The sequence below is a fragment of the Naegleria lovaniensis genome (assembly GCF_003324165.1).
Source record: "Naegleria lovaniensis strain ATCC 30569 chromosome Unknown tig010, whole genome shotgun sequence".
NCBI classification, from domain to species: domain Eukaryota; phylum Heterolobosea; class Eutetramitea; order Acrasida; family Naegleriidae; genus Naegleria; species Naegleria lovaniensis.
Window position 1 is genome coordinate 583388 of NW_025407832.1, and position 25728 is coordinate 609115.

General features: G+C 38.1%; 12 protein-coding genes across 12 annotated transcripts; 6 read left to right on the forward strand and 6 right to left on the reverse strand.

The window, feature by feature from the left end:
- Positions 1-85: 85 nt before the first annotated feature.
- Positions 86-3544, forward strand: C9374_000668 (uncharacterized protein; the record flags this gene model as incomplete). Its single annotated transcript, XM_044696566.1, has 1 exon — positions 86-3544. One exon carries the CDS (start codon positions 86-88, stop codon positions 3542-3544), a length of 3459 nt encoding a protein of 1152 aa, XP_044552496.1.
- Positions 3545-3650: 106 nt separating this feature from the next.
- Positions 3651-4058, forward strand: C9374_000669 (uncharacterized protein; the record flags this gene model as incomplete). The annotated part of the gene is made up of 1 exon (XM_044696577.1): positions 3651-4058. The coding sequence occupies one exon, from the start codon at positions 3651-3653 to the stop codon at positions 4056-4058; it is 408 nt and encodes a 135-aa protein (XP_044552497.1).
- A 542-nt stretch (positions 4059-4600) lies between these two features.
- Positions 4601-5796, forward strand: C9374_000670 (uncharacterized protein; the record flags this gene model as incomplete). Its single annotated transcript, XM_044696589.1, has 2 exons — positions 4601-4841; positions 4958-5796. The coding sequence occupies 2 exons, from the start codon at positions 4601-4603 to the stop codon at positions 5794-5796; spliced, it is 1080 nt and encodes a 359-aa protein (XP_044552498.1).
- A 472-nt stretch (positions 5797-6268) lies between these two features.
- Positions 6269-7607, reverse strand: C9374_000671 (uncharacterized protein; the record flags this gene model as incomplete). Its single annotated transcript, XM_044696600.1, has 2 exons — positions 6269-6718; positions 7179-7607. 2 exons carry the CDS (start codon positions 7605-7607, stop codon positions 6269-6271), a joined length of 879 nt encoding a protein of 292 aa, XP_044552499.1.
- A 494-nt stretch (positions 7608-8101) lies between these two features.
- On the reverse strand, positions 8102-9841 carry C9374_000672 (uncharacterized protein; the record flags this gene model as incomplete). Its single annotated transcript, XM_044696611.1, has 1 exon — positions 8102-9841. The coding sequence occupies one exon, from the start codon at positions 9839-9841 to the stop codon at positions 8102-8104; it is 1740 nt and encodes a 579-aa protein (XP_044552500.1).
- A 615-nt stretch (positions 9842-10456) lies between these two features.
- Positions 10457-12229, reverse strand: C9374_000673 (uncharacterized protein; the record flags this gene model as incomplete). Its single annotated transcript, XM_044696622.1, has 1 exon — positions 10457-12229. One exon carries the CDS (start codon positions 12227-12229, stop codon positions 10457-10459), a length of 1773 nt encoding a protein of 590 aa, XP_044552501.1.
- Positions 12230-12474: 245 nt separating this feature from the next.
- C9374_000674 (uncharacterized protein) lies at positions 12475-14151 on the forward strand (the record flags this gene model as incomplete). The annotated part of the gene is made up of 3 exons (XM_044696633.1): positions 12475-13073; positions 13149-13245; positions 13339-14151. 3 exons carry the CDS (start codon positions 12475-12477, stop codon positions 14149-14151), a joined length of 1509 nt encoding a protein of 502 aa, XP_044552502.1.
- Positions 14152-14572: 421 nt separating this feature from the next.
- C9374_000675 (uncharacterized protein) lies at positions 14573-16831 on the forward strand (the record flags this gene model as incomplete). The annotated part of the gene is made up of 1 exon (XM_044696644.1): positions 14573-16831. The coding sequence occupies one exon, from the start codon at positions 14573-14575 to the stop codon at positions 16829-16831; it is 2259 nt and encodes a 752-aa protein (XP_044552503.1).
- A 371-nt stretch (positions 16832-17202) lies between these two features.
- Positions 17203-20682, reverse strand: C9374_000676 (uncharacterized protein; the record flags this gene model as incomplete). The annotated part of the gene is made up of 1 exon (XM_044696655.1): positions 17203-20682. The coding sequence occupies one exon, from the start codon at positions 20680-20682 to the stop codon at positions 17203-17205; it is 3480 nt and encodes a 1159-aa protein (XP_044552504.1).
- A 338-nt stretch (positions 20683-21020) lies between these two features.
- Positions 21021-22067, forward strand: C9374_000677 (uncharacterized protein; the record flags this gene model as incomplete). The annotated part of the gene is made up of 1 exon (XM_044696666.1): positions 21021-22067. One exon carries the CDS (start codon positions 21021-21023, stop codon positions 22065-22067), a length of 1047 nt encoding a protein of 348 aa, XP_044552505.1.
- A 184-nt stretch (positions 22068-22251) lies between these two features.
- C9374_000678 (uncharacterized protein) lies at positions 22252-23610 on the reverse strand (the record flags this gene model as incomplete). Its single annotated transcript, XM_044696677.1, has 1 exon — positions 22252-23610. One exon carries the CDS (start codon positions 23608-23610, stop codon positions 22252-22254), a length of 1359 nt encoding a protein of 452 aa, XP_044552506.1.
- Positions 23611-23744: 134 nt separating this feature from the next.
- Positions 23745-25352, reverse strand: C9374_000679 (uncharacterized protein; the record flags this gene model as incomplete). Its single annotated transcript, XM_044696688.1, has 1 exon — positions 23745-25352. One exon carries the CDS (start codon positions 25350-25352, stop codon positions 23745-23747), a length of 1608 nt encoding a protein of 535 aa, XP_044552507.1.
- Positions 25353-25728: the final 376 nt, after the last annotated feature.

Below are 25728 nucleotides of genomic sequence, written 5' to 3' on the forward strand. Positions count from 1 at the left end.
ATCTAGGCAGGAACCAAAAAATTCGCTTGCCTTGTCCGCTTCCCGTCGACTTTAAAAAAATATTTAACGTTACCACAAACGAGAAATGCCAAGCAAAAAGAAGAAATCTTCTGCTGCATCATCGGGTGATGGCAACCTCCAGAATTTAAATTCTGGTGAAATAAAAAATATGGAAGATGACAAAGAGCCTCTGAACGGTGTAGACCATGCCTCCCATCGCAAAGAGGAAAAACGCAAAAAACGTAAAAAAGGATCTGATGATGGCTTGGGTGGAGACGACAATGGTAGTACTGATACGAAAACACTCAAAGTAAAGATCAAACTCGGAGACTCCGAGACAACAACACAAGCAGTGGATGACTTGGAACCAGAAAAGAAGAAGAAAAAGACGAAATCTAAAAAGAGTGAGCCTCCGAAGGATTTGGTAGTTGTGTTGGATGAAATTATTGAGAAACTTTTCAAAGCTGACAAAAAACAAATCTTTTGGTATCCTGTGCAAGACGAGATTTACCTGAAGACAATCAACAACCCAATGGATTTATCAACACTTAAATCTAATTTACTTCAAGGAAAATATGACACTGTTGCTCGTTTCAAAGCTGACCTTGAGTTGATCTATCAAAATGCGGAAACTTACAACGGAGCAGGGTCACCTATTCACAAACAAGCAGAAAAACTACGCGCCATTTCTTCAAAGGAACTTTCTAGTTTTTCTAATGACGACAAAATTATTACTCCACTAACAAGTGACACCAGTTCTGCTGAAGAGTGTATGACTCAGATATTAGATATTCTGAAATTTGAGGATTCATATTCTATTTTCCACGAACCAGTTCCTCTTACGGTACCAGGATATCACGAACTAATCAAAAAACCCATGGATTTTGCCACTCTTAGAAAGAAAGTGATTGAAAAGCATATTTCAATTAGCAAGTTTGAGAAATATTTGAATCGAGTTTTTGCAAATGCTACCAAGTTCAATCTTCCTGGTTCCATTTACCATAATGAAGCCGTCAGAATTGGAGAGTTTGCAAAGGGATTGACACAACAAATGAAAACAAAGTTCTCAAAAGGAGGCTCCAAAGCTGCCCCAAAAATTACTATTAAGATTTCTGACCAAAACGAAGAGCCAAAAGAAAAGAAGTCAAAGAAGAAGAAAAAAGAAGAAAAAGAAGAGCAGAGCGAAGAGACAAAAGACAAAAAGCCAAAGAAAAAGAAGAAGGAAAAGAAAGCTGTTGCAAAAGAAGACAACGAAGAGAAGAATGGGCTTGAACAACAGGCAGAAGAAGCTTCAGCCAACGTAGAGTCGAGTGAAACCACTGACATCACTACTCCTAAGAAGTCTTCGGATAAGAAGAAGACGCCTAAGTCAAAACCTTCCACAAAGTGGAGAGATCGTGTTCGTATAACAGATCTTGATTTTCCAGAGTTGGAGAAAGATTCTTTATATTCTCTAATTAATCTCATTTGGAATAAGCTGAATGATATTGACGAATATTCAATATTTAAGACTCCTGTTGGCAAGGATGTTCCTGGATATCATGAAACTATAAAAGAGCCTATGGACCTTTCCACGATGAAAGGCAAAATAGATGCCAAGAGCTATGAAAATTGGAGAGACTTTGAGGACGATGTGGATCGTATCTATGACAATTGCAAGTTATTTAACTCACAAGATTCAATTTTCTCAAAGGAGGCCAACAGACAACAACGGTGGTTTAGAAAGTGGAAAAAGGACATGGTTACTCATTTTGGAAAACACCAGAAATCAGACCTTACTCCTACATTTGTTGCAAATTATTTTAATGAGATTTCTGTTGTAAAAACAGGAGCTCCAAAATATGACTTGTCTGCTCTCAACGAGGAAGAGGAGTCGGAAGAAGAGACCACCACACTCCCTAGAAACTCTCTCTGTTACCATTTGCTTAAAATTGCAGAGGAGCTGAAGGCTCAAGACAAAAGCAAATATTTTTGGAATAACGTTGATGAAAGCATTCATCCTAATTACAAGGAGAAAGTTAAGCATCCAATGAGCCTGTCAACCATCATTGACAATTGTAAAAATGTGCACTACAAAACCATTGATCAATTTGTCAATGATTTTGACTTGTTGCATTCCAACACCGTCAATTATTTCACTTCATCATCAAAAGAAGCTAAGGAATCCAAACGCCTTTTTAATTTATCAAAGGACAAGGTACAACCCTTGAGATCAAAAACTTTCAAAGATGTATCATCCACCTCTGCCGCTCAACAACCAAAATCCAATAAGAGAGAAACTAGGGCCTCTTCTTCAGCTGCTGATATTGATTCATTTATGGAACCTGAAACCCCATCAAAACCTTCAGACAAGAAGAAGAAACCATCACAAACCTCACAACCAAAACCTTCAAAAAAGAAAAAGGCTCTTCCTCCAACCAATCCTTACAGCAAAGATATTGACCTTGGATGGGTTCCAATGATTCAACCATGTGCTTACTGGCAATTTCCAACATATACACCTGACCCTAATCCTGAAAATCGACCAAAATCCATTGAATCTAACCATGATGCTACTCAATCCTTTATTGACCCCTCCTCATTATCATCTTCCTACAGTAGAGACGATGAGTCAGTTTCTTCCAATGATGAAGAGACTCCAAGGAAAGACAAAAAGAAGGAAAAGGCACAAGCAAAAGCTGCTGTTGATGCTGTTCCAACCACCTTTAAGACGCCAAAAACCTCTAAAAAGGAAAAGGCTGTCACTATTGCCCAAACTCCAGTCATCACTACCCCTTCTTCATTTACTCCTGCTCTATTGTCACCCTCCATTGTTCAACCTCTATCTAACAAGACTGTCATTCCCAACATTGTTATTGAAAACAGACCGCTCCCTAAACATGCCTACCTTGTCAAGAAATTCAGACAACGTATTAATTTTAGAACCCCAACATACGACTGGAAAGCTTTACAAAACATGTCTCTGGGCGATTGCTTGAAATTGTTCTCTGACGAAGATCGAACTTTGGAAGAAATTGTTCAATGTTACAAAAAGCAACCAGATATTATTCCCACTCATAATTTATCCTATGGCATGAAAGACTTTAAGGATATCAATGAGGAAGATGACGATCTTATCCAACGTTTAATTACTATAGCCACTAAGAATTCTGACAAGCATCATGCGCAAAGCCACCGTGACTCTGACGAAATGGATTCAATTTCTCCAAAACCAGGAAGAAAGTCTTCGCTTCACAGAGTGAAAGATTATATCGATGAGGACGAAGAAGAAGAAGACATGGATGAAGACGAAGAAGATGAAGAATTATCAGACATGGAAGAGTTGTACGATGATGAAGGTAAAAAAGAAAAGCACGTTGATGAAATGGAAGATGACGAAGAGGACGAAGAAATATCTGAAAACGATGTGTTGGAACACGTACTTCAAGACTTTGAGACAGTGACAGTACCAAGCACAAGAAGATCCAATCCTGAGGAAATGTTTAAGAAGGTCAAACAAACTCTAATCGATGAAGGTGTAAATATTTTGGTCGAAGACGAGTAAACTCGAAGGCATTTTCTTCGCATTGTAAACAATAATTTTCGGATGACCAAGTTTTTTTAAAATTTTCGTTGAAAAAAAATACGCCAAAACCCATTACTCATTGACAATGACAAAGGGAAAAATCACTATCAAGACCAGAAAGTTCTTCACAAATAGACTCCTCAACAGAAAGCAATTTGTTGTTGATATTCTCCATCCAGGACAAGTTCAACTCTCATCTGCTCAATTGAAGGAAAAGCTTGCCGAAAAATACAAGGTTAACAATCCACAAACCATTGTTTTGGGTGGATTCAGAACAAAGTTCGGTGGTGGTAAGACTACTGGATTTGCTTCAATCTATGATTCCGTTCAAGATGTCAAACTCGTCGAACCAAAGCACAAGTTGGTCAAGAACAAGCTTGTTGAAGTCAAGAAGGAAGGAAGAAGATTGAAGAAGGAAAAGAAGAACAGAGCCAGCATTGTCCGTGGTAAGGAGAGAGCCAAGGTCAGAGGTGGTGCCAAGAAGAAAGAGTAAATTATCCCACAACATCCTCCATAAATTAAAACATAAATTTCTAAATGCGTTTGTTTATTTTCTGTGCCTCCGAGGACTTGTTTTTTGGAAGTGGCCAACAGTTGATATTGGTAAGTATTTCGAATTGGAGAAATCCCACATCAAAAACAACGATTGATTCTAATTGCATTATGCTTGACCAGTTGAGTTGTCTCTCCGATACGATCCCCACTTTTGAAACATGTAAATGAAGGAGACCTCAATTGTCATTTCCGAGAGAGGAAACTGTTCTGTAGAGAAGGAGTAACAAATCCAGCATGAAAGATGAAACTCAAAAAAACCTCAAACGGTGCCATTTCGTGTTTCAAAATTGGGGAAGACCCATATCCAAGCATGACTTGGACAATGCTCATTCTTTGTGTCAATTCAATATTGGTCACACTCTCGAGAACGCTTTCTCAAAAGTCATGCTGTGTTGAAGACAGTGGCCCATCGGCTCTTGTTCAACACTATAAATTGTCTCAGCACTCTCTGCATTTCTCAAAAAACAAGCAAAAAACAAAATGAGAAGTGTAAATACTCTTGTACAACTACTTGGTGTTGCCGTCTTATTGGTAGCATTGAGCGTCATGGCTGTCAGTGCTGATACTTACAAGCCTCCTCAACATTGTTACAAGAAATGTACTCATTACAAGTATCTCAAAGGCAAATGTGTGGATTATGAATGGAGAGGAACCAAGAAGGAATGTTGCCAATGGAAGACAGTTGGTAAAGGAAAGTGTGATTTGTATAAGAAGGTTTACAGTAAGTAGACAAGTTCTTTAAAATTTCAATTCGTTGACCTGAACTCTCCCTTTTTTCAATGTTTGCAACAACATCATCGTCGCAATGATCTCTCTCGTTATTACAACAAAAAAAAGAGTGCGACAAGTACAGCAAGCCAAGAAAAATCTGCCTCGGACACGGATACAAACAAGTCTGCAGCAAGACCACCAAGCACAAATTCTGTAAGAAGTTCCATTGGAAGAGAAGCTGCGACAAGTATGGAAAGAACCACAAGTGCGATCAATACGCTTATCATTTCTTGTGTACCAGATATGATACCTCCTCAAGATGTACTCTCTTTACCTACGTTCCAAAGATCAAATACTTTTATAAGACGAGATGTAATAGATATGCTGTTCGTCAATATTGTGCCAAATACAAGACCATCAGTAAGACCATTCAAAAGTGGAAGAAGGTTTCTGGAAATCACTACAAGGGATGGACCGATCATTACTATCATCAATCCTTGATCCCTAAGAAGCATCAAATTTGTGTCGTTTATGCCAAGAAGAAGTACTGCGTGGGTCATCAACGAGTTCGTTTCAGTAAGAAGGTTGCCTATCGTAGAAAATGTATTAAGGCTGTTACTCGTAAATACTGTGTGGCCAAAAAGAGAGTTAGATTCTGTACCAAGTGGACTCCAACTACTCATTGCAAGAAGAATGTCAAGTATAGAGTTTGTAAGGCCTATAAGAAGCAATACTTTTGCTGCAAGTACAAGGCTTATCCATTCTGTACTCAAAAGAAGAAACTCAAGCCAAGATGTATCAAGAAGTCCTTCAAGAGAGTCTGTGCTCACTACTCCAAGGGTCAAAAGGTCTGTTCCAAGTATCAATTTGTTGGTGGTAAGAAGTATTGTCGTAAGAGAGCTACTAGATCAGTCTGTAAGACCTACAAGAAAGTTTGTACCAACATTGATACGTACAAGAAGTAATGGAGCGGATAGGATCCCTCTCAAACAATCACAGCACAATATTGGATTTGTTCATGATCTACACTCGTAGTGCTGTTACCTTAATTGGAGTTTTTGTTTTTCATCATGACATTCTTCTTATTTTGTATATAAATGCCAACAAGAAATGTCTTTGTAATAAACTCCATCAATTTTGCACAAAACTAAGGTGATATAAAGAATACAAGCGAGGGAAAGATGAATAAGACATTTATCGCCCATCTTGGGTTTACACCGTTTTACATCGAAGAAATTAAGTAACAACGATCGGTATCCATGTTTCGAACAATATTTGACTGATATAGGTTCTCTTTTATTAATCTTGTGATGGTCCTTCGATTGGAGCGGTAGAATTAATAGAAATTTCAATGATCTTCATATTCTCCTCATCATGTAACAATTGTACGTAGTAATGAGGTCAAAGAATGCATGAGCAAATACAAAGCTGGCATCTTTACACCTCCATGACAACTTTAGAGGTGTGTTTTTCTGCATGATCTAAACATGTTTTTTTCCACTCGTTGGAGAGTTCTCTAATCTTTACATTCGATCGTTTCAATCTCTCATACAAATCCGTCAAGTTGTGCAATGACAACATCTCAATTTCATTAAATAAATTATTTGGAATATTGTCATACATTTGAATTTTAAACAAAAGTTCCTCTCTCATGAATGATAAATTGGGAAGATTTAGTTCGTGAGGACTGTTTTCCACAAGAAAATTTTGTACTTTATGAAGAGCAATATGCTTTCGTTTTGTGATGGATGTAGTCTTTTTGAATCTTTCCACTTGTTTGAAAATGAGTACACATTCAGGACAAAAGCTTCTTCGACTAAAATCGAGAAGTGTGTCAAAACTTTCCTTATTTCCTAAAATCATTTCCAACTCTGAATGATAGGATTGCTGTTGTTATTGTTGTTTCGCGTCACTAGCGATCGCATAGCATATGGGAAGAAAAATTGTCACAAACATATCAATAGCACTATAGAGCATTGTAATAAGTCCAGTCGGAATGATCGTGTCCACACAGAGAAACCAAAGATCGTGGTAGAAAGAGTGGCTAATGAAAATAAAACTGAGAGAACCAATTGAATGGGTATGAGAAGCTATACCTCTCGTTTGATATACCATGTATCCTTATCTGTTTTGAAAAGCACCACTCCGACACATACACAAGTTCAATGACCAAATAAAAAACACTAAACACTCCAGACACGCGTAGGACAAGTTGTGAGCATAACATCCTCGAAAACTCATGAGTGAATGATTGTGTGAGAACGTTCTGCTATTCGAGAAAAATTTGTTATCTTCTTCAACAGCCACACAAAACCAAAGAAATACATGAACTCCAAGCGACAAGTACCAGGGTTGAAATTGCATGACTTTCCATAAATGCATTTGCTTTGAACAATAATCTATGTCGTGTTTCTAATTGAAAGGAACCTTGACTCAAAGCATCCAACTGTGGTTCCAGAGGCGAGCTTTTCTCCATAGAATACCAATGATTTGCAGTAATAGTCGTAGTAGTGGCTGTAGTGGCTGTAGTGGTAGTAGTCGTAGTGGTAGTGGTAGAATAAAAAGATTGAAAGGAGAAACATTGTGCCTTGTATAAACTCACTTGATGCTGGATGAACAATCTCAAAAATCGCATCATGGTCGGTACCGTATACACCACTGGAACCAGGAAATAGAATATGGAGAACATCAAGCATGGATACGAGTCTCGTCCAATGAAAAAACGAGAGACCATTCCAAATTCAAAGAAAGCAGAGCATACGATCGTGAAGGTCATTCCTGAGGTGGTTCTGTAAATGATATGCCCACTCTTTCGTTTTCAGATCAATCCAATGATACACGCAGAAAACATGATCAAATAGCATGAGATGAAAATGGCAGCTGAGATTGGCACAAAGATGGTATCTGGACAATTTTCCTTGTAGTCCCAATCGGAAGTGATTGGATGTACCAAAGGGAGTGATGAAAGTCATTGCGGGCACAAGGTTGAGTTATAATTTAAAGTATGATTCATTCAACTCTTTGAACTCGTAATTTTTGAAGACAGTAACAATCATTAATTTCTCGGACAGTCATTGATCTCTTTCTCCTTCCTCAATATGACGATCAAAATATGAAGAGTGCATCTCGGCATCTCGGGTGTACTTTTGGAGTTTAAGAAAGAGATGAAACAGCTAGACGCTTCATGTGTTTTGGCAACTATTGTCAAATCACCCTACCGTACTGCTATTCAACTGTCGAACGGGCCCATCGCATCTTCTCCACTTTTATTTACTTTTTCATGTACAAGAACAATCCAGACGTGAAGAATCCACATTGGTCCAGTATGTCAATTGGCTTTTCACCTTGTAAATTCTTAACGTTCATGTCTGCTCCATGGGAATACATGAGGTGTGTCACACAATGAATGGCTCGTTGAGTGTCTGACGTCATGGTATTCGAGTTTTCTTCTATTAGGGAGGCCAATTTACGAGCTGCTTTGTGAACCGGTGTTTCCAATTGCTGATCTTTAGCGTTGATATATTGTTTGAATTGTTCTACATTTGGAAGCATATCTTTTAACAGAGTGGTTAATAATTCCAAAACTTCAAAATGCCCTCCCTCACATGCGAAATGGAGAGAGTTGTACTTGGTTTTGGAGTCTCGTTTTTCTAGAAGGAATTGGAGATGAGCTTTGTCAAACATTAAGGCAAAGGCAGAAATAAATTCCTTATTTCCGTTGAGACAAGCCAAATGGAACAAACTGGTTCCGTCTGAAGCTTGGTCACTTTCACTCTTTAACCATTTCTTGGAACTGCCTCCAGATAAAGTATACACTTCTTCGTTCAAAAGTAAGGTATACATTAACGTTCGTTGTAATCTGTTAACCTCCTCTTGAGTGAATAGAGTGTCATAGTTTCCATGCTGCCTCTCTGGATGCAGTCTTGAATTGGGAAACTTTCCATTCATTGGCTTGAGTGGCACACTTAGTTTTTCTGATTTCTGAGTTGTGATCGATTCTCCAATCTTGAAGGGTTTCACCGACAAATCAGCATAATTATAACCTGACATGGTGGACTTCTTTGTGGAATTGCTACTGTCGACCATTCCTTCCACATGACAATCCTCTCTATAGAAAAACACTGCGCTCGCTAGTGGTCGTCTACCATTTTCATCTTTCAAATGAATCTTTGCACCATGGCTCAGTAACCATTTGATTCCCTTCACGTCAGCATTCTTGGCAGCCACATGCAGACATGTCTCAGAGTTAGATTTCCTAGAATTGATAATATCATTTCCAAAAAGTTGAATGAGCGTTTCCATCACTTGCCACTTCTTCAATCGAAAGGCAACGTGAAAGAATGTATTTCCATAACAATCTTTTGCTGATTGTTCCAGTTTAGAGCGTACGTAGGAAGTATTTACAAAAAGTTTGATACAATCAAGAGATTCATTGGCAACGGCTAAATGCATGGGAGTTGCTCCATTTCGCCCATCTCGAACGTTAACATCGAGCATTGTGTCTGAACTCGATGATGTAAATAAGGACAAGAGGATAATTACTACATTGACATGATTACCAGACATGGCCCAATGGAGAGCACTTCTCTTTGAACTTTTATCCAACTCATTGATATTATAATTCTTCTTGAACTCTGATTCGGATACCTTGGAACGAGCCTCCTCTCGTTCATCGATCAACTCATGGAGAAGAAATTCATCACCCATTTTACAAGCCTCACACATTTCTTGTACCCAACTTGTGGTCAACGATGATGAGGAAGGCGAGGATGGAGAGGAGCATGAGAGGTTCGTTGGAGAAAAGGAAGGAGAACTACCAGAGTAATAGGTACCATCATCACTGCCGACGCTGCAGTCATCATCGTCCTTAGTCGTTGTGATACTTTTCTTACGACGTGGTTCCAAATGTACATGGAGTAAATTGGTGTTGATCTCATTGGAGGAGGGGTGAAGACCCGATGAGTTACTCGTTCTTGACGATAGCATTTGCATTGCTTCCACTCTGAGCATTCAAATTTGGAAATAATAAAGGTGTTTCAAACTAAAAACTTGCGTTGTATGATCTCTGCAGAGCGCAACACAATATTACACTCAGACAAGATGCGAAAGGAGATGGTGTGTGTGTGTATATATCTCGTCAAACGACAACACTAGCCTTGCTGACGACTCGGTATCGAGTTCTAATGTTTTTTTGCTTTTGATAAATTGCTCCTTCAGGTCGTTCTGAAACGGCTAGAATGTTGTTGTGCATATTTCCCTCATCATGCATTTGTTCAAATCGCTCCAAAAAAATACATCATCATTGGAATGTGGGAATCACACCGCAAAAGTACATGTTTGGAATTACCGAATCGAGTTTGGAAATACAAGTCTGGTCTCTCGAACGTGTGATGGTGGAACATACGTATCACACACGAAACGTTACAGGGTACTTTCTCCATCTCTATTTACAAACGACGAGTCATTCAGGTACGAACTGTTGACAAAATACTTGACCTATTTGTAAGTGTGGATCTTCACCGGTCCTTCAACAAGAAATTATTTGCAATGTTTGGTCTCTGGTAATAGTTGAGAACTATACCGGTTCTTTGTAAAAAACCTTTACAAACTTATTAATTCAGAAATCTAACAAACTTGGAGCTCGAAGTCGTCCTTTTCATCGTGTTCCAGTTGTTGTTCCAGAATAGAGTCAATGTTCGAAGAGCCATGCCACGGTGTTGTAACAACCACTTCAAGACTACCAATGTAAAAGTCATACATTTCAACGAGTACATTGTTCTTCTTACTTTGTTTGGCATGATCCATCATGCATGAAACTAGTGATATCACATGAAAATTAGATTTGGAATTGAATTCATGATCTGAAAGACCTAGCCATGTTTTGACTTTCTCAATAGTTGCTGGAAAAAGTTTCCAATGAGCAGATGCTTCTTCCTTGTCCTCGTCCTCCGATGGATAATTCGAGTAACCAATTGGTAATGGATTCGACATTGTATCGTCATGATCGACCATGTAAATGGAAACATGTTTATAAGTCGAGTCTGCATAATTGGGAGCCAATTTCCCATTGTAATAGAGAGAAAAGCTTCCTGTGGTGTTTTTCTTTGAAAACGTGCAAGAAATACGGTCTGTTGAGAAATTCGAATATTCGTTCATGATAAAATCTTGAACACCAAGTTCTGAAGCTCGAATAATTCGATCCATCACTTGTTGTTTGAATGCAAGTTCTTGTGGCTGTTCATCATCCTCGTTACGGCCATCCCTGTCGTCACAATTCACACAACACATACGCAAAACTCTTTTGTGTAGAGCAAGTAATAAATGTAATGGAAGAGAGTTTTGATTGATCTTGTTTTCCATTGGGAACATGGAATGTTGCTTAAAGAATTTTTCTAACAATTCATTGGCCTTGCATGGTTCATCTTCCAAATAGTTACAGTGCCAGCTACAAACCATTTCATCCATTTCACATGGATCTTCATCTTCCGAGATGGATCGAGCCTTGTCTTCATCCAGTAGCCATGAAAACTGAGCATGTTTTGGATTGGAAGCTCCACATGCTGTGACCATCAAATCAAAAAGTTCCTTAAAGTTATTATTCAAAGAAGTTCCAATTTCACATTCTTCCATGACTCGATGAATGTTTTTCCAATCACAAATAATTCCATTTAGTTCATCTTCGCTCGTGTTAAACGCCCTTCGCACCAACATTTCACCATTTTCCAAATCCAAACGAAATACATGAGTGTTTTCATACGTTCTACCACCCATCATCTCAAATCCCGATAGAGAAATTTGGAAATAGTCATTTGCTGTGTTTTTCTTTTTCAATTTGAAATCAGCACTGACATAAAATACAGAATGTCCACGAGCAACGTGAAAATTCACAAGCTCAATGTGACCTTGTTTGAAAAATCTTCGCTGTTCCTCAGTCAAGCTCTCGAGGTCACTCTCAAAATCATACTCGGCATAGGACCAAGCATCGTCAGCATTTCCAAAGACAAGACCCATCTTTTTGTTGATTGGCAAGTGACAGATTTCAAAATTTCTCATGGCTCCTTCCAGCCGATACAAGAAGTTGCTTGCAAATTGTGCATCCTGATCTTGAAAATATTGTTTAGCAAATTTCAAAAACGAGACGCAATGTAAGAGTTGATCATCATGGAAGGTCATGTGAAAAACATGTTGGTTGATGATGCAAAAATTAAATTGCGTCATCGGGTCATTCTCGAGAAAGGAAAGAATATGGTGAGTAATGAGAGGATCTAACCATGACAAGTACATGCCGTGTTGGTTGAATGTAGAATGATCATCCTCTGTTCCTTTAATTTTCTTTGTGGAAGAGTTATTTGAATGTTCGTCTTCGTCTTGTTGTTGCTGTTTGGTTCTTTTCAACATTTTTTTTTCACAATTGTCGTTGTTGTTCAGGCACTCCAACCAATGGAAATGTTTGTAAGATCTGGGTTAGATCTGGATCTTATTGGAAAGGCACTCATTCCTTGTATATCATTGATGACATGCGAAAAACAATCTGGTTGTGACTACAAAAATCTTCCAGGATCTTGAATCGGTTGTTTTTCGCGCCCTTTTCAAAGTTCCCGCTTCTCAAAAAACTATCTGTTAACAACAAATTTCAAAAAAAAATGTCCTTCCCTTCACACAACACGCATCCTTCTGCTGCAGCCCAAAGCAACATCTCGATTGATTTCAACGATCCTCCAATCGGACTCGAACAATCATGGCTTGAAGACTCTAAAGAATGCTTTGAAGCACATACACTTCTCAAATCCCTCATCATTGATCAAATTAATCAAATTCCAGTGGCCAACTTTAATCTGGTTCTTCAACAATGCAGAAATCGAGCAAGTCAACGAGTGAGCATGCATGCCAACCGTGAGATTGAAATACTCAAGCAAGACATTGAGAAACTCGTTCAGGAAAATCAACGCATCAACAAAATGTTACTCCACGAAATGAAACTTCGCCAGCAATACTACAATGAATTGCAATTATTGAAAGGAGCCATCAGAATATTTGTTCGGGTGAGACCATTATTGCAACACGAGGTTCAACAAGGAGATTTTTCAGTGGTACGCTTCTCAAAGAATTCTCAACAATTACTCTTCTTTCCCAAAGTACCAAGTCAAGAGATGGCACCTCCAGAATCTGAAAAGATTACCAAACAAAACTATAGACAATTCCAATTCGATCGAATTATTGGTCCAAATATTCATCAAAGACAGTAAGTAGTGCTTGTATTTGTATGGATTTTAAAACCATGTGACACACACGCATCCTCCATGCTGCATATCATCAGACTTTACGATGAAGAAATTTCACCATTGACAAAATCTGTTTTGGATGGCTACAATGTATCAATTTTTGCATATGGACAAACTGGTACAGGAAAGACAGTAAGTTATTGCAATTTCATGACGTGTATCTCATAATTTACAATGATGATGCATTCCTATTATTATTGAACATATCATTTTGAACACATTCAGTTCACCATGCAAGGAAGTGGTGAAGAAATCGGAATTCAACAATACATTCTTCAAGACTTGTACCATCAAAAGCAAAAAGACCAATCCCTATGTGAAATGTCCATTGCTTTGAGCTGTCTTGAGATTTACAATGAAACTTGTATTGATTTGTTACGGTCCAGCGACAACAAATTGGATCTCAAAATGGATCCTCAAACCAAGAAGATTATTGCTCAAGGTCTTCGTGAAGTAGTTTGCAATGATGTGCAAGAAGCCATTCAATGCCTCGTATTCGCACAAAAGAACCGAGCAGTAGCATCCACTCTTCAAAATCATCGAAGTTCTCGATCTCATCTCATTGTTCAAATTGGAATTACAAAAACATTTTATCAAAGCGAAACGACTCTCATGCAGGAAGATGAGGATGACTCGAATCAACCCATTAATGGCATGACGAACAATAACAACACAATTACTTCCACCATGTATTTGATTGATTTGGCCGGTAGTGAGAAGATCAATACCAGTTCAGCCTCAAATCCCATAACCGATAGTGAAACGAAACATATTAACAAATCCTTGTCGGCTTTGGGTAATGTGATGGAGAGTCTCCGTAATCGGAGTGCCAAACCCAATATGAATGGACAAGCTCAACATGTACCCTACAGAGATACCAAGCTTACCTATTTCATGTCGAATGTATTCAGGGATAAGCATGCCATTGTGTGTATGATTCCTCATATTGCTCCGAGCCAGATGTGTTTCAATGAGTCATTAAGGACGCTTCAATTTGCAGAGAGAATGAGCGGAATTGCATTGACCGTGAATCAGTAAATGGAATTTATTTCTACAAGTAGGATGGTTGCTATCTTTCTGTTGGTTGTAACAGTGGAAGAGGAACTAGCACTACAGAGGTACATGAAAGTCTCTCAATGTTTTTGGTTCCTTTTTGTATTTGCAGTTTTTGGTTCCACGAACAAAACACGCAAGGCTTTTTATTTCGGATTTAAAAAAAATTAATGTACATTTAAAATCTTTCGGGCGATTCATCATTTGTGGTTGCAATTCTATTCTATCAGTAGTATTATAACAATAATCAAACAATAGTTTTTTGTCTAGTATTTCCAAGTTTCTACATGTTCCGAAGGCATTCTTTCTATTTGGAATTATTCACCACTATTATTTCGTAATTTAAATTTCCTCCCCAATTATTCAATCACTGCTCGTTTCTCTCTAGATTAGTAATTACTAAATCATGCTGCAAAAACTATGGAACAGCGATGGACCTCACCATCATGATGCTTCTTCATCTCCGCCTCGCACATCATCTCCCTCTTTTCATCTTCCCCATATTCAAGTTCTCAGCCTTCCCGAAGAGCTTCAAATTTACATTATTCAATTTTGTACTCCTTTGGAACGTTTCAAAGTAATTTGCAGAATATCTAGACACTTTTACCATTTGATTTTCTCCCACAGAGGATGGAGCTGCATTGTAAATACGTCCCCACAACAACATTCATCTATTGGTTTTGCACCTCACATCAAGCATGTTTCCAGTTGCATCTTTGATTGTGCCTGGTTTTTAAAGAAGAAAAAACTTCGGACACTTGCTGTTGGAGGGATTGATATTTCCAACAATACCAGTGGAGTAACAGCCTCTACTTCATTAGGAAGAAAGAGGAAGGCCATTCTACAGGCTCGTCTTCCATCGAATCACATACCCTCTGTGGATTCAACAACGACATCAGCAGCTCATGAAGATGTAACGATTGAAAATTTATTTAGCAAATGTAATTTTGAGCATATTGAAGTGAATTGTTCGACCATGTCCAGTACACGTCTCCTATTAAGATATGCAAGAACATATTGTAACTTTTTAAAAACATTGATATTTGGCTACAGCTATCAATTAGACATTCGTGACCTTATTGAGCAGATTCTAATACCCTTCTCCTTTCAACTGGAAACTCTCAAATTTAATTTTCAGTATGACTCTACCATTGTGTATGATTGTGCCAATCTCGGTCCAACATCTATTAGCCCGGAATCTACACATACTCAACCTCCTCAATTACTCTTTTCACCTAAGGGTATTCCTTTCTTTGCTCCTGTGGCCACCAGTGGCACTGCCAACCTTAGTATTACTAGAGATAGTAACAGTGTTGGTAGCTCATCATCTACAACTGTTTTCAACCCTTCATTAATGTCGATCACTGGAGTACATATTTTCAAGCCTGATTTTGAATTAGTTAAACTCAAAATCTTTGATCTCTACATTGGCAATACAGCCCCAATTGCCAAACAGTTTTTCCTTAAAATATGTCAATCAGCACCAAATCTCAGAGTTTGCAAACTAAGAGGTGATATACAGAAAGAAATGCTTCTTTCTCTTTCCAAGTATTGTAAATATTTGGAAGTTTTGATACTCTATGACACTGGAAAACAACGACTTACAGACGACTCGATCAGCGAAATGCTAAAAATTGGTGGAGCCTTTAACAGCAGTTTGAGAGTATTGTCAATGCTTTGTCCTTCTCTCACACTTCGCTCCGTGGCGTTAATTACCAAATTCTGCAAAAACCTACAGTATTTTGCTATTAGAAGTGTCACTATTAGCAACAGCGCTCATTCGGATTTTATCACTTTTCATAACTTGGATCAACTTAAAGTATTGAAAATTAAGGATGAAATTACAATACCTGGGCTAGTCATTGAACGACTTGTGAGATGCTTACCACCAGATATTGAACATGTAAAATTGCCATCTCCCAAAGAAGAAGAGCATTCTCCATTCTCATTATCAAGTAGCGATATTTCATTCAAAAAACTGAAAGCGCTTCATTTAGCCAGAATTTCTTCAGAAACCGTGCCTCGATTCTTCCTTGAGGGATGTGCAGAAAATTTACGGGAATTGAAGTTGTCTGTGGTGGATGACATCCATTGCAACATTATTGAATTGATGAAACAATTTGTACCACAACTTTCCAAGCTGTCCTCTCTCACTCTCGACCTTGGAGAATTTGATGCAACTCTCTTTACAGTTCTGTCTCATCTTTCCAATCTAAAGAGACTTACCATCAAGACCAGAGGGAATATTGACAAGTATGATGCTGAGCTAGGATGGAAGTTGAAAAGATTTCCTCATCTCACTGACATGATTGTGCACAGCAGCGTTGTTTCACAATTCTTTACTGATAATTATATAATAAGTCTTAATAACCTCATAATGATGTGGTTAGCATGTCCTGTGCAATGTAAAATGCACATTGATCATGAAGAATTGTCTGAAGAAGATCTACTTAATATTTCGGCAGAGAACGTGACTTATTGTTGTGATCAATACATTAATGACCATTTGGAAAACTTGAGCGTAGATGAAAAGAATGCAATGAAAAAGGAAATTATGCTTCGACTTGTGAATGATGTCCACCATGATTACAAGCTTGTGGGTCCAAAACCGAGTATTCTTTTGCAAAAGCATTTTATGGGAGCGTGTAGTAGCGTGATTTATTGAACATTGCAGTGTGTGCATTAATTGGATCCATAAAAGCGCAAATGAAAACATTTGTTTTTCAGACCTCAACAGGTTTGCAAATTTAAGTGCAACACGAAATCTAAATTTGCTGCTGTCAAACCAACGGAAAAGAAGAAACGCATGTAATTCCAAACAACCCTTGAATATTACTTATATGAACACAGGCATTTATTCATTTTATCGTCTATCCTCATTTCTTCGTGGATCATTCGGCCTGATGACAACAGTAGATCCACCATTTCGCAATTCTACATCATCATCTTCGTCTTCCAAACGAACATGAGACTCAGTGGCAGCTGGTGGTTGAGGTCGACTCGTCTGAGTAATGTCACCAATTCTCAGTCCGTCCCTTAATCTTCTTCCAATATTGTCAGTCCATGATGAAGAATTATCTTCACCGTTACCGGTCGTCTTCCTCCACTTGGTGCAGAGGTTGATCTGCTCGACGACGAAGAAGAAGTAGTGCCACCACTACCACCATATTTAAATCTTCTCACCAATAAAATAATTCCTCCAATGACAATAATGGTCACAGCACTCAAAACTCCAAACAAAATCAAAATCGTTAATACTGAAACAGGAGGTGAATAAGCTGCAGGAGGATGACACAAACCAATAGGTTCAATATCATCCGAGTGGGTAATTACGAGTGAATAATTTTGATTTCGAATAAGCTTGGTGGCATCAATGGTCACTGCAACAATCATATCCTTATCAATACTACTGATCATGACCTTTTCCACATTATTTTCGTGATCATTTTGAACATTTCCATTACCTGGATATCTTGTCGAAGAGGTACTATTTTCAGCATAGACATAGGCATTCAAATCTAAATCTTGAATCAATTCAACATTGGGTGCTGTCGAAGGTAAATCGTACCATGCAAGAGTGGCTGAGAAGAAACTCTCGCCACCTTGTGAAGGACTCTTTCCAGTCACTCTCTTGAAACAATACGTGTCTCTGGCATGATTGGAAATCGTTTTTCGATCTCGTGTGAATAAAGAGAATGAAGATCCCTCAAATGCAAGAGCAGAACCAAGAGACACAAGTCCAAAACCAGTATACGAATTGGGTGTTTCTAATTTTCTCAAATCAAACATGCTTCCTCGTCCATCCAATGAAACAAGTCCTTTGAGTGGTTGAGCCGAGTGAATAAGAATACCTTTCACAAGAGCTCCCGATGGATTCACATGCAGTGTTCTCGTTTTTAAATATTCTCTCACAAGAGCTGCAGTTCCAGCCAATAATGGAGTGGACATACTCGTTCCTCTCAATGTCAAAATGGCTGCATTATTGAAAGGAGTTGGTCTGCCGGCTGAGCATTGGAACGAGGTCACACTTCCATCCGAGTGCATGGATTCAATTTCATAACCTGGCGCAACCACGTCTGGTTTAATTCGGTTTCCAACTGCTGGTCCTCTTCCACTGAAATATGCAAGATTTTCCTTTGTGAAATACTTTTTGCTGTCCGAATAGGTCTTTTTCATGTAAGAACTGCAGCAAAGTGACTTCACAAGGTTGGTCTGGTCGTCAGAAGTTCCCTTAAAATTACAGCATTCTTCTTCGGTAGATACTTTGATGGCTGAAAAAACACTTGTGAAATCGACATGATCGACTGCTTCCACAAAACCTTCATTGGTGGTTTGAGAAGCTCCTACGGACAAGACGTTCTTTGAAGTGGTTGGAGAACCAATATTTCCACTGTCGGCGGTATATCCTTCGTTACCAGCAGCAAAGAGTGGTAAAAAGTCATCATTGTCCCATGTGAACTTGTCAATATCTTGACTTCTAGTGTCATAATTGTTACAAATCTGACAACATGATTTTCCAAAGTTTGTCACACAAAAATCATTGGAGACAGTTTCACCAGTCTTTCCATACTCACTGTCAATGGCCCATTTACAATTGCAATTGTATTTACAATTGAAAATGCTTGAAAAAGAGCATCCCCATGAGTTACTGTGAATTCTGACACCTGCTCGTTGATATGGAATTTTGAATAAATTATTGTACAAATCTGGAGGAATTAAGAGCTGATTTCCACCTGTTTTCATAATATCCGTAAAGAATAATTTAGCTCCTGGAGCAGCACCATTATATTTGAGCATGTCTTGTGCATTATTGTGAGTGGACATGATGCTTCCTGCAATGGAACCTGAGACATGAGTACCGTGGCCATCACCAGAATCCTTGTTATCCGAGCTGTGAATATTTCCATATTGATCACGAAGAGCTACTGTTTGATAGGAAACAATTTTACGATGTGTCATATTCACAGTATTGAGTGGTACTTCTGTTTCAGCATCGTAAAAGAAGCACTGATCCCAATCAATGCCAGTATCGGCACAACCAACTACTTCACCCTTACCAGTTATTCCATTACTCCAAATGAAGAAATTAGAATTGTTTTTGGGAGGCAAGGGAAGGTTTGAATTGATTCCTTGCAATACTGTGTTTGGATGATAATTCATGAGTTCCATTGGTAATTGTCTTTCGACTGAGAAGATCCCTTCATGGTTTAAAAGGATTTGCATGGCCTCAGATGCAATTTCTGGAGAAAATGCAAAACTTAATTTATCCTTACTTTCCTTCATGACTGGATAAAAGAGAGGAGAATCTGAGTGGCTATTTGTGAGCTTTTCAGAGAAGTGTTTCTTCAGTGCTTGATTCAATTCTTCCACCAATTGATCAGTTTCTTGTTCTGTACTTCCTTGATAGGTGGCATCCAACGAATGAATGATAGTAGCATAAATGGAAACATATTTCAACATGGAGGATGAGATGGCTCGTTGTTGTCGATTCGAGTTGGCATTGACAGATTCAAACCGAGAGAATTTTTCAAGTTGGGCCTCAAGAGTTTGTTGAGGTGGTGTTGTGGTTGATTGAGTTGATTCCAAGTGTTGTTGTGAGAGAACGCCTTGTGTACGCTGTTGTTCCCATAATTTTTGAATGGCTCCAAAATTGAGAGCGGTTTTGTGTGAAGAAGAATCTACTCTTCCAACCCATTCAATTTCAATACCTTCCAAATTTTTGTTAGAAACTAGTTCTGCCATTTGAGATGGCTTGGCTCTCATAATGATGACAACGCTAGTATCTGTACGAGCTGGAGTTGAGCTTGTTGACGAGAATAGAGATGCAATGGATCCAATAATACCACTTGATGAAATTGTTTCAGAAATGGGTTGTGACGAAACTGTTCCAATAATAAAGTGTTCCAATAATTTTGAAACTCTGTGAAATCCCCCATTGTTATTGCCAGTTGATGGAGCGTTGGTTCGGGCCGATGAGGAAGCAGAGGTTGTATCAAGGAGTGCTGGTTGTAAAGTATTGAAGAGGGCATGTTGCAAATTTGTTAAAGGTGCTACAGAGGATGATTGAGCAGTGTCAACTGATCTAAATTTTACATAATATTGAACTGCATTCTCTATCTGTGTTGGTGTTGTCGCATGATTATTGAGATTTCTTTTCACATGAACATGGTGTTTGTTTCTCAATTCTGAAATCATATTGTTGTGCTCATTCATTTCAAGTCGAGAATTATGAATGTTTAAATACTTCTTTTGTGTTGTTGCGTGCTTGTTATCGGAGAAGGTGGCAGAGGACAACCAACTCAATGGCATTTTGAAAGAATGGCTAGAATTCTGTGGGATCATTCCATAATTAGAATTATACAATACATATGAAAAAATCATCGAGACGAGTAATAGCGCAAACATTCCCAACACAAAACTCTTGGAAGTCCATCGTTGGTTGTTCGGTTTTCTCTGCATGGATACACCCTCCGATAGGTTCATCGGAATGGCATCATCATTCAATGATGGCGGCATTGTGGAGTGTTTTTAATAAGTTATTATGAAAAGAGAGATGAAGTGATTTAAATTTTTCGAAAGGATAATGATGGTGGATGATGGTGAAATTGATACACGTCCCCAATCCAACGTTAATGAGTATCTTGGTGTGAGCGTGTATTTTTTTTTAAATAGAATTCAAGTTGAAGTTATCTCCCATGTTTTGAAAGGTTGATGGTGTTCGTTTCTTGATGATTTTGGTGGTGATCAGAAACAAATAGTTTTTCAAAGAATCCGAAGACTGGATTTCAGCCATCGACAAAGAAGTTCTTGATACTTTCCGCCATTGATCGCTGTAACCTTTGTTATTAAAAAAAATGAGTTCATTAACGAAACAATTTTCATCGACCTTTGATCCTAATAATGATGATCACCCTATCGTAAAAATTACGTTACACGATTTATGTCCTATCGGAAGCTTTAATGATCTAGCTGGATATTCCAATGTAATTCCCGAGTTTTACAACAAGATGAGAAATGTAAAACGAAAAATTGCCTTCTCCTTGAATTTTGATCATGTTGCATCCATTTCCGTTCCAGACGTGATTGAAGTACGAATATCCCATAACTGTAATTGTATTGTAACTTTAAGCACTGATTCGGGTTACAAATTTTATTGCCTTGATTTGAACACTCACAAACAAGTGGCCATCTTTGGTGCAATTGGAAAGCCTTCTTATTTTCATGTCGAAGAAAACTATGATGGCAATCATAATGATGCTTTGATTTATGGAACCTCTGACGGTGTTTTAAAATTTGATTTAAAACAGTTAATACGAAATAATGAAAGCAATACTAATTATATTTGGAAACAATCAGGATTAACTAGTTCTCGTGGAATTGTCAGCTCTCATGCTTGTAATGAAGCAAACATCATCTATGTATGTAATACAGAAACTAACAACGTTGTTGCCCTCAGCTCGAAAACAGGAGAAATATTGTACACCTTGGACGACGACGAATCCAACGCTGAATTGGAAAATATGCATTCTATTGAAATTACTGACACCAATAACACATTATTTGTTTCTCAATATAGAAAAGGTATTCTCAAACTGTACCGATCGTCATTAGTACCATGTATATGGAAAAAAGGGTTACTATATGGAGGAGATGACATAAAAACTCCTGATGGATTAGTATTTGACACTGTTTCACGTCACCTTCTTGTTTGTGATTATGGAAAGAATGGTATTGTTGTCTTGACAGAAAATGGTCAGGTTGTCAAGCTTTTTTCTGAAGAAGAAAAAGAAGAAGAAGCGGGAAAAACAAAGTTTGATCCTACGGGACTATGTCTGGATGCACAGACAGGATTTCTCTATGTGGCCGATTCGTCAAATAATAGGATTCGAATTTTCAAATAGCCAAAATAATTACACCAACAACGAGGTGAAGGTTTGAATGCATTTTGTGAATAATCATTAATATTCCAACAATGAAGAAACAATACTTATTCTTTTTAGAGTATTCTAATTTTGAAAATAGTGTGTGCTTAACTCAAGCTTACTAAACTGAAAACAGTGTTGATGCCGTATCTGGAAAGATTCATCAATGACTCAATGGTGGCAAGTAGGAAGACAGTTTTTTGCAGCCAAATGTTCGAATACTTGTCTTTTGGAAATACTTGCTCTGTTTCAATGCCACTTCACCGCTATCTGTAAAATCATTGCAAGACAACTCTAACTCGGTGAGATTAGACATGTAACTACTTGAGGCAATGCTGTACGCTCCATCATCACCCACCTTATTTAAACCTAGATCTAATTTGATGAGATTTTTCAGATGTTCACTTGATGCGATACTTGTCACTCCTGCATCTCCTAACATGTTGGAATGAAGATTCAATTCTTTCAATTGTGTCAAGTAGTGACTTGAACTTAGCTTGGAAGCAAATTCTGTTCCAAGAGAATTATTTCTCATGGAAAGAATGGTCAGATTTCTCATGTTTGAACTTGTGACGATGGAAATTGCTCCTTTTTCTTGAATTTTAGTTTCGTCCAAACTTAGATATGTTAAATTTGACATGTTCTCAGCAATTGTCATGGCACCAGATTTTCCAAGAGAGTTCTTGGAGAAATTTAAACTTGTCACTTTTGTCTGAATATATTCACTTCCTACCAATGCCAAAGCTCCTACTTGTCCTATTGAATTGGATTCCAAATCCAGAACTCTTAAATTACGCATTTGAGGACTTTTACCGATTGAAATAGCTCCAACGTTTTCAACATAACAACATGATAAACGTAATTCTGTGAAATTTCCTTTCGAAAGGAGTTCTACGGATTCCTGTCCAATTATTGATTTACCAATGTCAAGTACTTGCAATTGACTCATAAATGAACTCGTGCAAAGAGCTCGTACTCCCTGGTGGCTGATATAATTTCCGTACAAGCACAATTCTCTGAGGTTGGACATGTTGGCACTTCGAGCCAATGCTTTCACACCCATGTCCGTGATGCTACACCTCGTTGCACTCAAGACTTGCAAGTTATGTAATTTAGGGGATTTTGCAATTACTAAAAAAGCTCCATCTCCCAAGCTTTCATTATTATCTAAATTCAATTTTGTCAAATGTGACGAATAGTCAGAATTTGCAATTTTTTCAATCATGTTTGTTTTTTTAATTGAGTTACTTGACAGATCCAATGACGTAATATTCCATTGTTTACATTTGGACATTAATTTCAATCTATTTTCCAATTCATTACAATGTTGATAACTTAAAGATATTGGAATTGTTGTCGCATTGAAATTCCATTGTTTGCAAACCAAAAAACACGTCTTGATATTATTAAATTCCATAAAGGACATGATATACAAGCAGACGTCATCTGAAAAACAACTCGGAGTGTACGACGACCATTGACGTTGGTTGTCGGATTCTGGAACTAACGATCGTTGACCCATTTTTTTGTAAAGAAAAAATTGTCATGCCTAACAAGCTACTGAAACAATGTCGAAGGTAACAAAGATTTATCACTAAACAATTAGGAACAACCTTAGAATATCCATGGATTTCATTCGTTCTCAGGACTGTATCTCTATTTGGGGTAGAGCTGATTGAGTGTCGAAGCCGTATAACTTGGATTGATGAACGTGTAGTAGCTTAAACCGCAGGAATCATCTGTACAATAAGTAATGGTTCCTCCGTTCAAAGTTGGTACAATTTCCAATTGGGATTTCATATAATAGTTATTCTTCTCAATTTCGAAGGCACAATCTTGAGATTCTGTTCCTTTCGTTTTACATACATAATTATTGGTCTTTACCCAAGTGTCATTGTGTTTGGAAATGACCAAATTGATTGTAATATTCGAAGCAAGAGATTGTTTTAGAAACGAGCTAGAGTCTTGTGAAAAATACAAATCCATTTGGGACGCTTGGGTGATCCAGGTCTTTTCTGTTCTCATCCAGAATGCAATTTCCTTCGAGTTGGAATTTTTCGAATTTTCCATGACAAATATCGACATTAAACCCCAAGGAACTCCCAATCCATTGATAATTCCCAACAATGTTTTTCTTCCTTGCTTATCTATGCTCTTGTACTGTTCATATTGGCTTTGAGTTAAATTTTTCAAATCTCTTATTGAGGTGAACTCAATGCCAGGTGGAAACACATCAAGGAATGTGAGTGACTTGACAAGCTCTGGATGTTTGTGTGCAAATTTGTAGATCAAATGTCCTCCGCCACCCCAACCGACCAACACGAATGGCATGTTCTCTCCAATACTTGTTAAAAAGTTATAGTAAAACGTAGCTTCATCTGTTTGGCCCTTGTACAAGTAGTCAGAATATCCGAGACCAGGTTTGTCATAAATACAAGAACGACGACCGAGAGATGTCAAATGTTGTTGAATGTCCCAATAATCGGCATACCCATGAGAAAAGTCTCCTTCCAACAAGAAGGTAAATGAATTATTCTCTTTGGGACCGGCACACAGGTAATGAATGTTTTGAAATCTTCCAGAACCATCATTCAATTCAACCTTTACGAGTTTTCCCTTCATTGGATAATTGACAATATACGCAGCATTGATTGCTCCAACCATTAACAGAATCATAAACAATAAAAGGAGTACTCTCAACATGACATGCATGACAATACATGTTACATGCAAACATGCAACGACTTTGGAAGCAGCAGGACTCGATTTCTCTCGAATCTTTCCATAACATGCAGATTCTGAAGGAAGTATTTGTCGTTGTGGTTTGAGAGTACCCACACCAGCAAAGTATCTCAATACAACGATCACAATATTCAAACCACACATGAGCATGATTAAAATGGTCCAAATAATACAATCGGAACGAACACCGTTGATCGCATAGCCTAGAAAGAGAATGATGGAACCAATAAACACTAGGGTAAAGTATAGGAGGTTCATGAAAAACGTTAGAATTTTCATCCTATCGTCGGCTGGCTTCAACTCATGATAGATACCCTGTACGGAGAAGAAGAACAACAACACACACAACCATAAACCAACATATTGATTCATGATATACACAGGTCCGAAGGTGGTCGTTTCAGAACCATAAATAATCATTCCTAGTAAACCAGTGAGGGCATTCAAAACACTCCAAACGAGCAGGGGCCAATGAGCCATTCCAATGTAAACACTGGTGTTACTTGAGGGTTTGGAGTCCATGGTGTCTCTTTTTTTTGAAGCAAGTTGTAGTTGAATAGTATACCAACGATTGGGCATTTATTCCAAAAATTGTTTGTGATGGTCCGAAAAGGAAAAGGAGTATTGCTAACTTGTTGCACTTCTAATTGCATTGAATTTGAATGGAATTGTGGAGGTTGGTGTGTTCCGTTTCATGAATTCCTTTTCAAAACAGAGGTCAATAACAGTCCGACATCAGTGCGAAAAGAATCTTAGTTGATCTGGTTTAATTGGAGACTAATATAGTGACTGGAAACGGCTTGATGTCAAGAACTTTATGATGATGAACTCCTTGGTTATTATTATTATTTCCAATGACCTCAACAAGGATTCAAGCTTTCATCTACTACAGATCCAC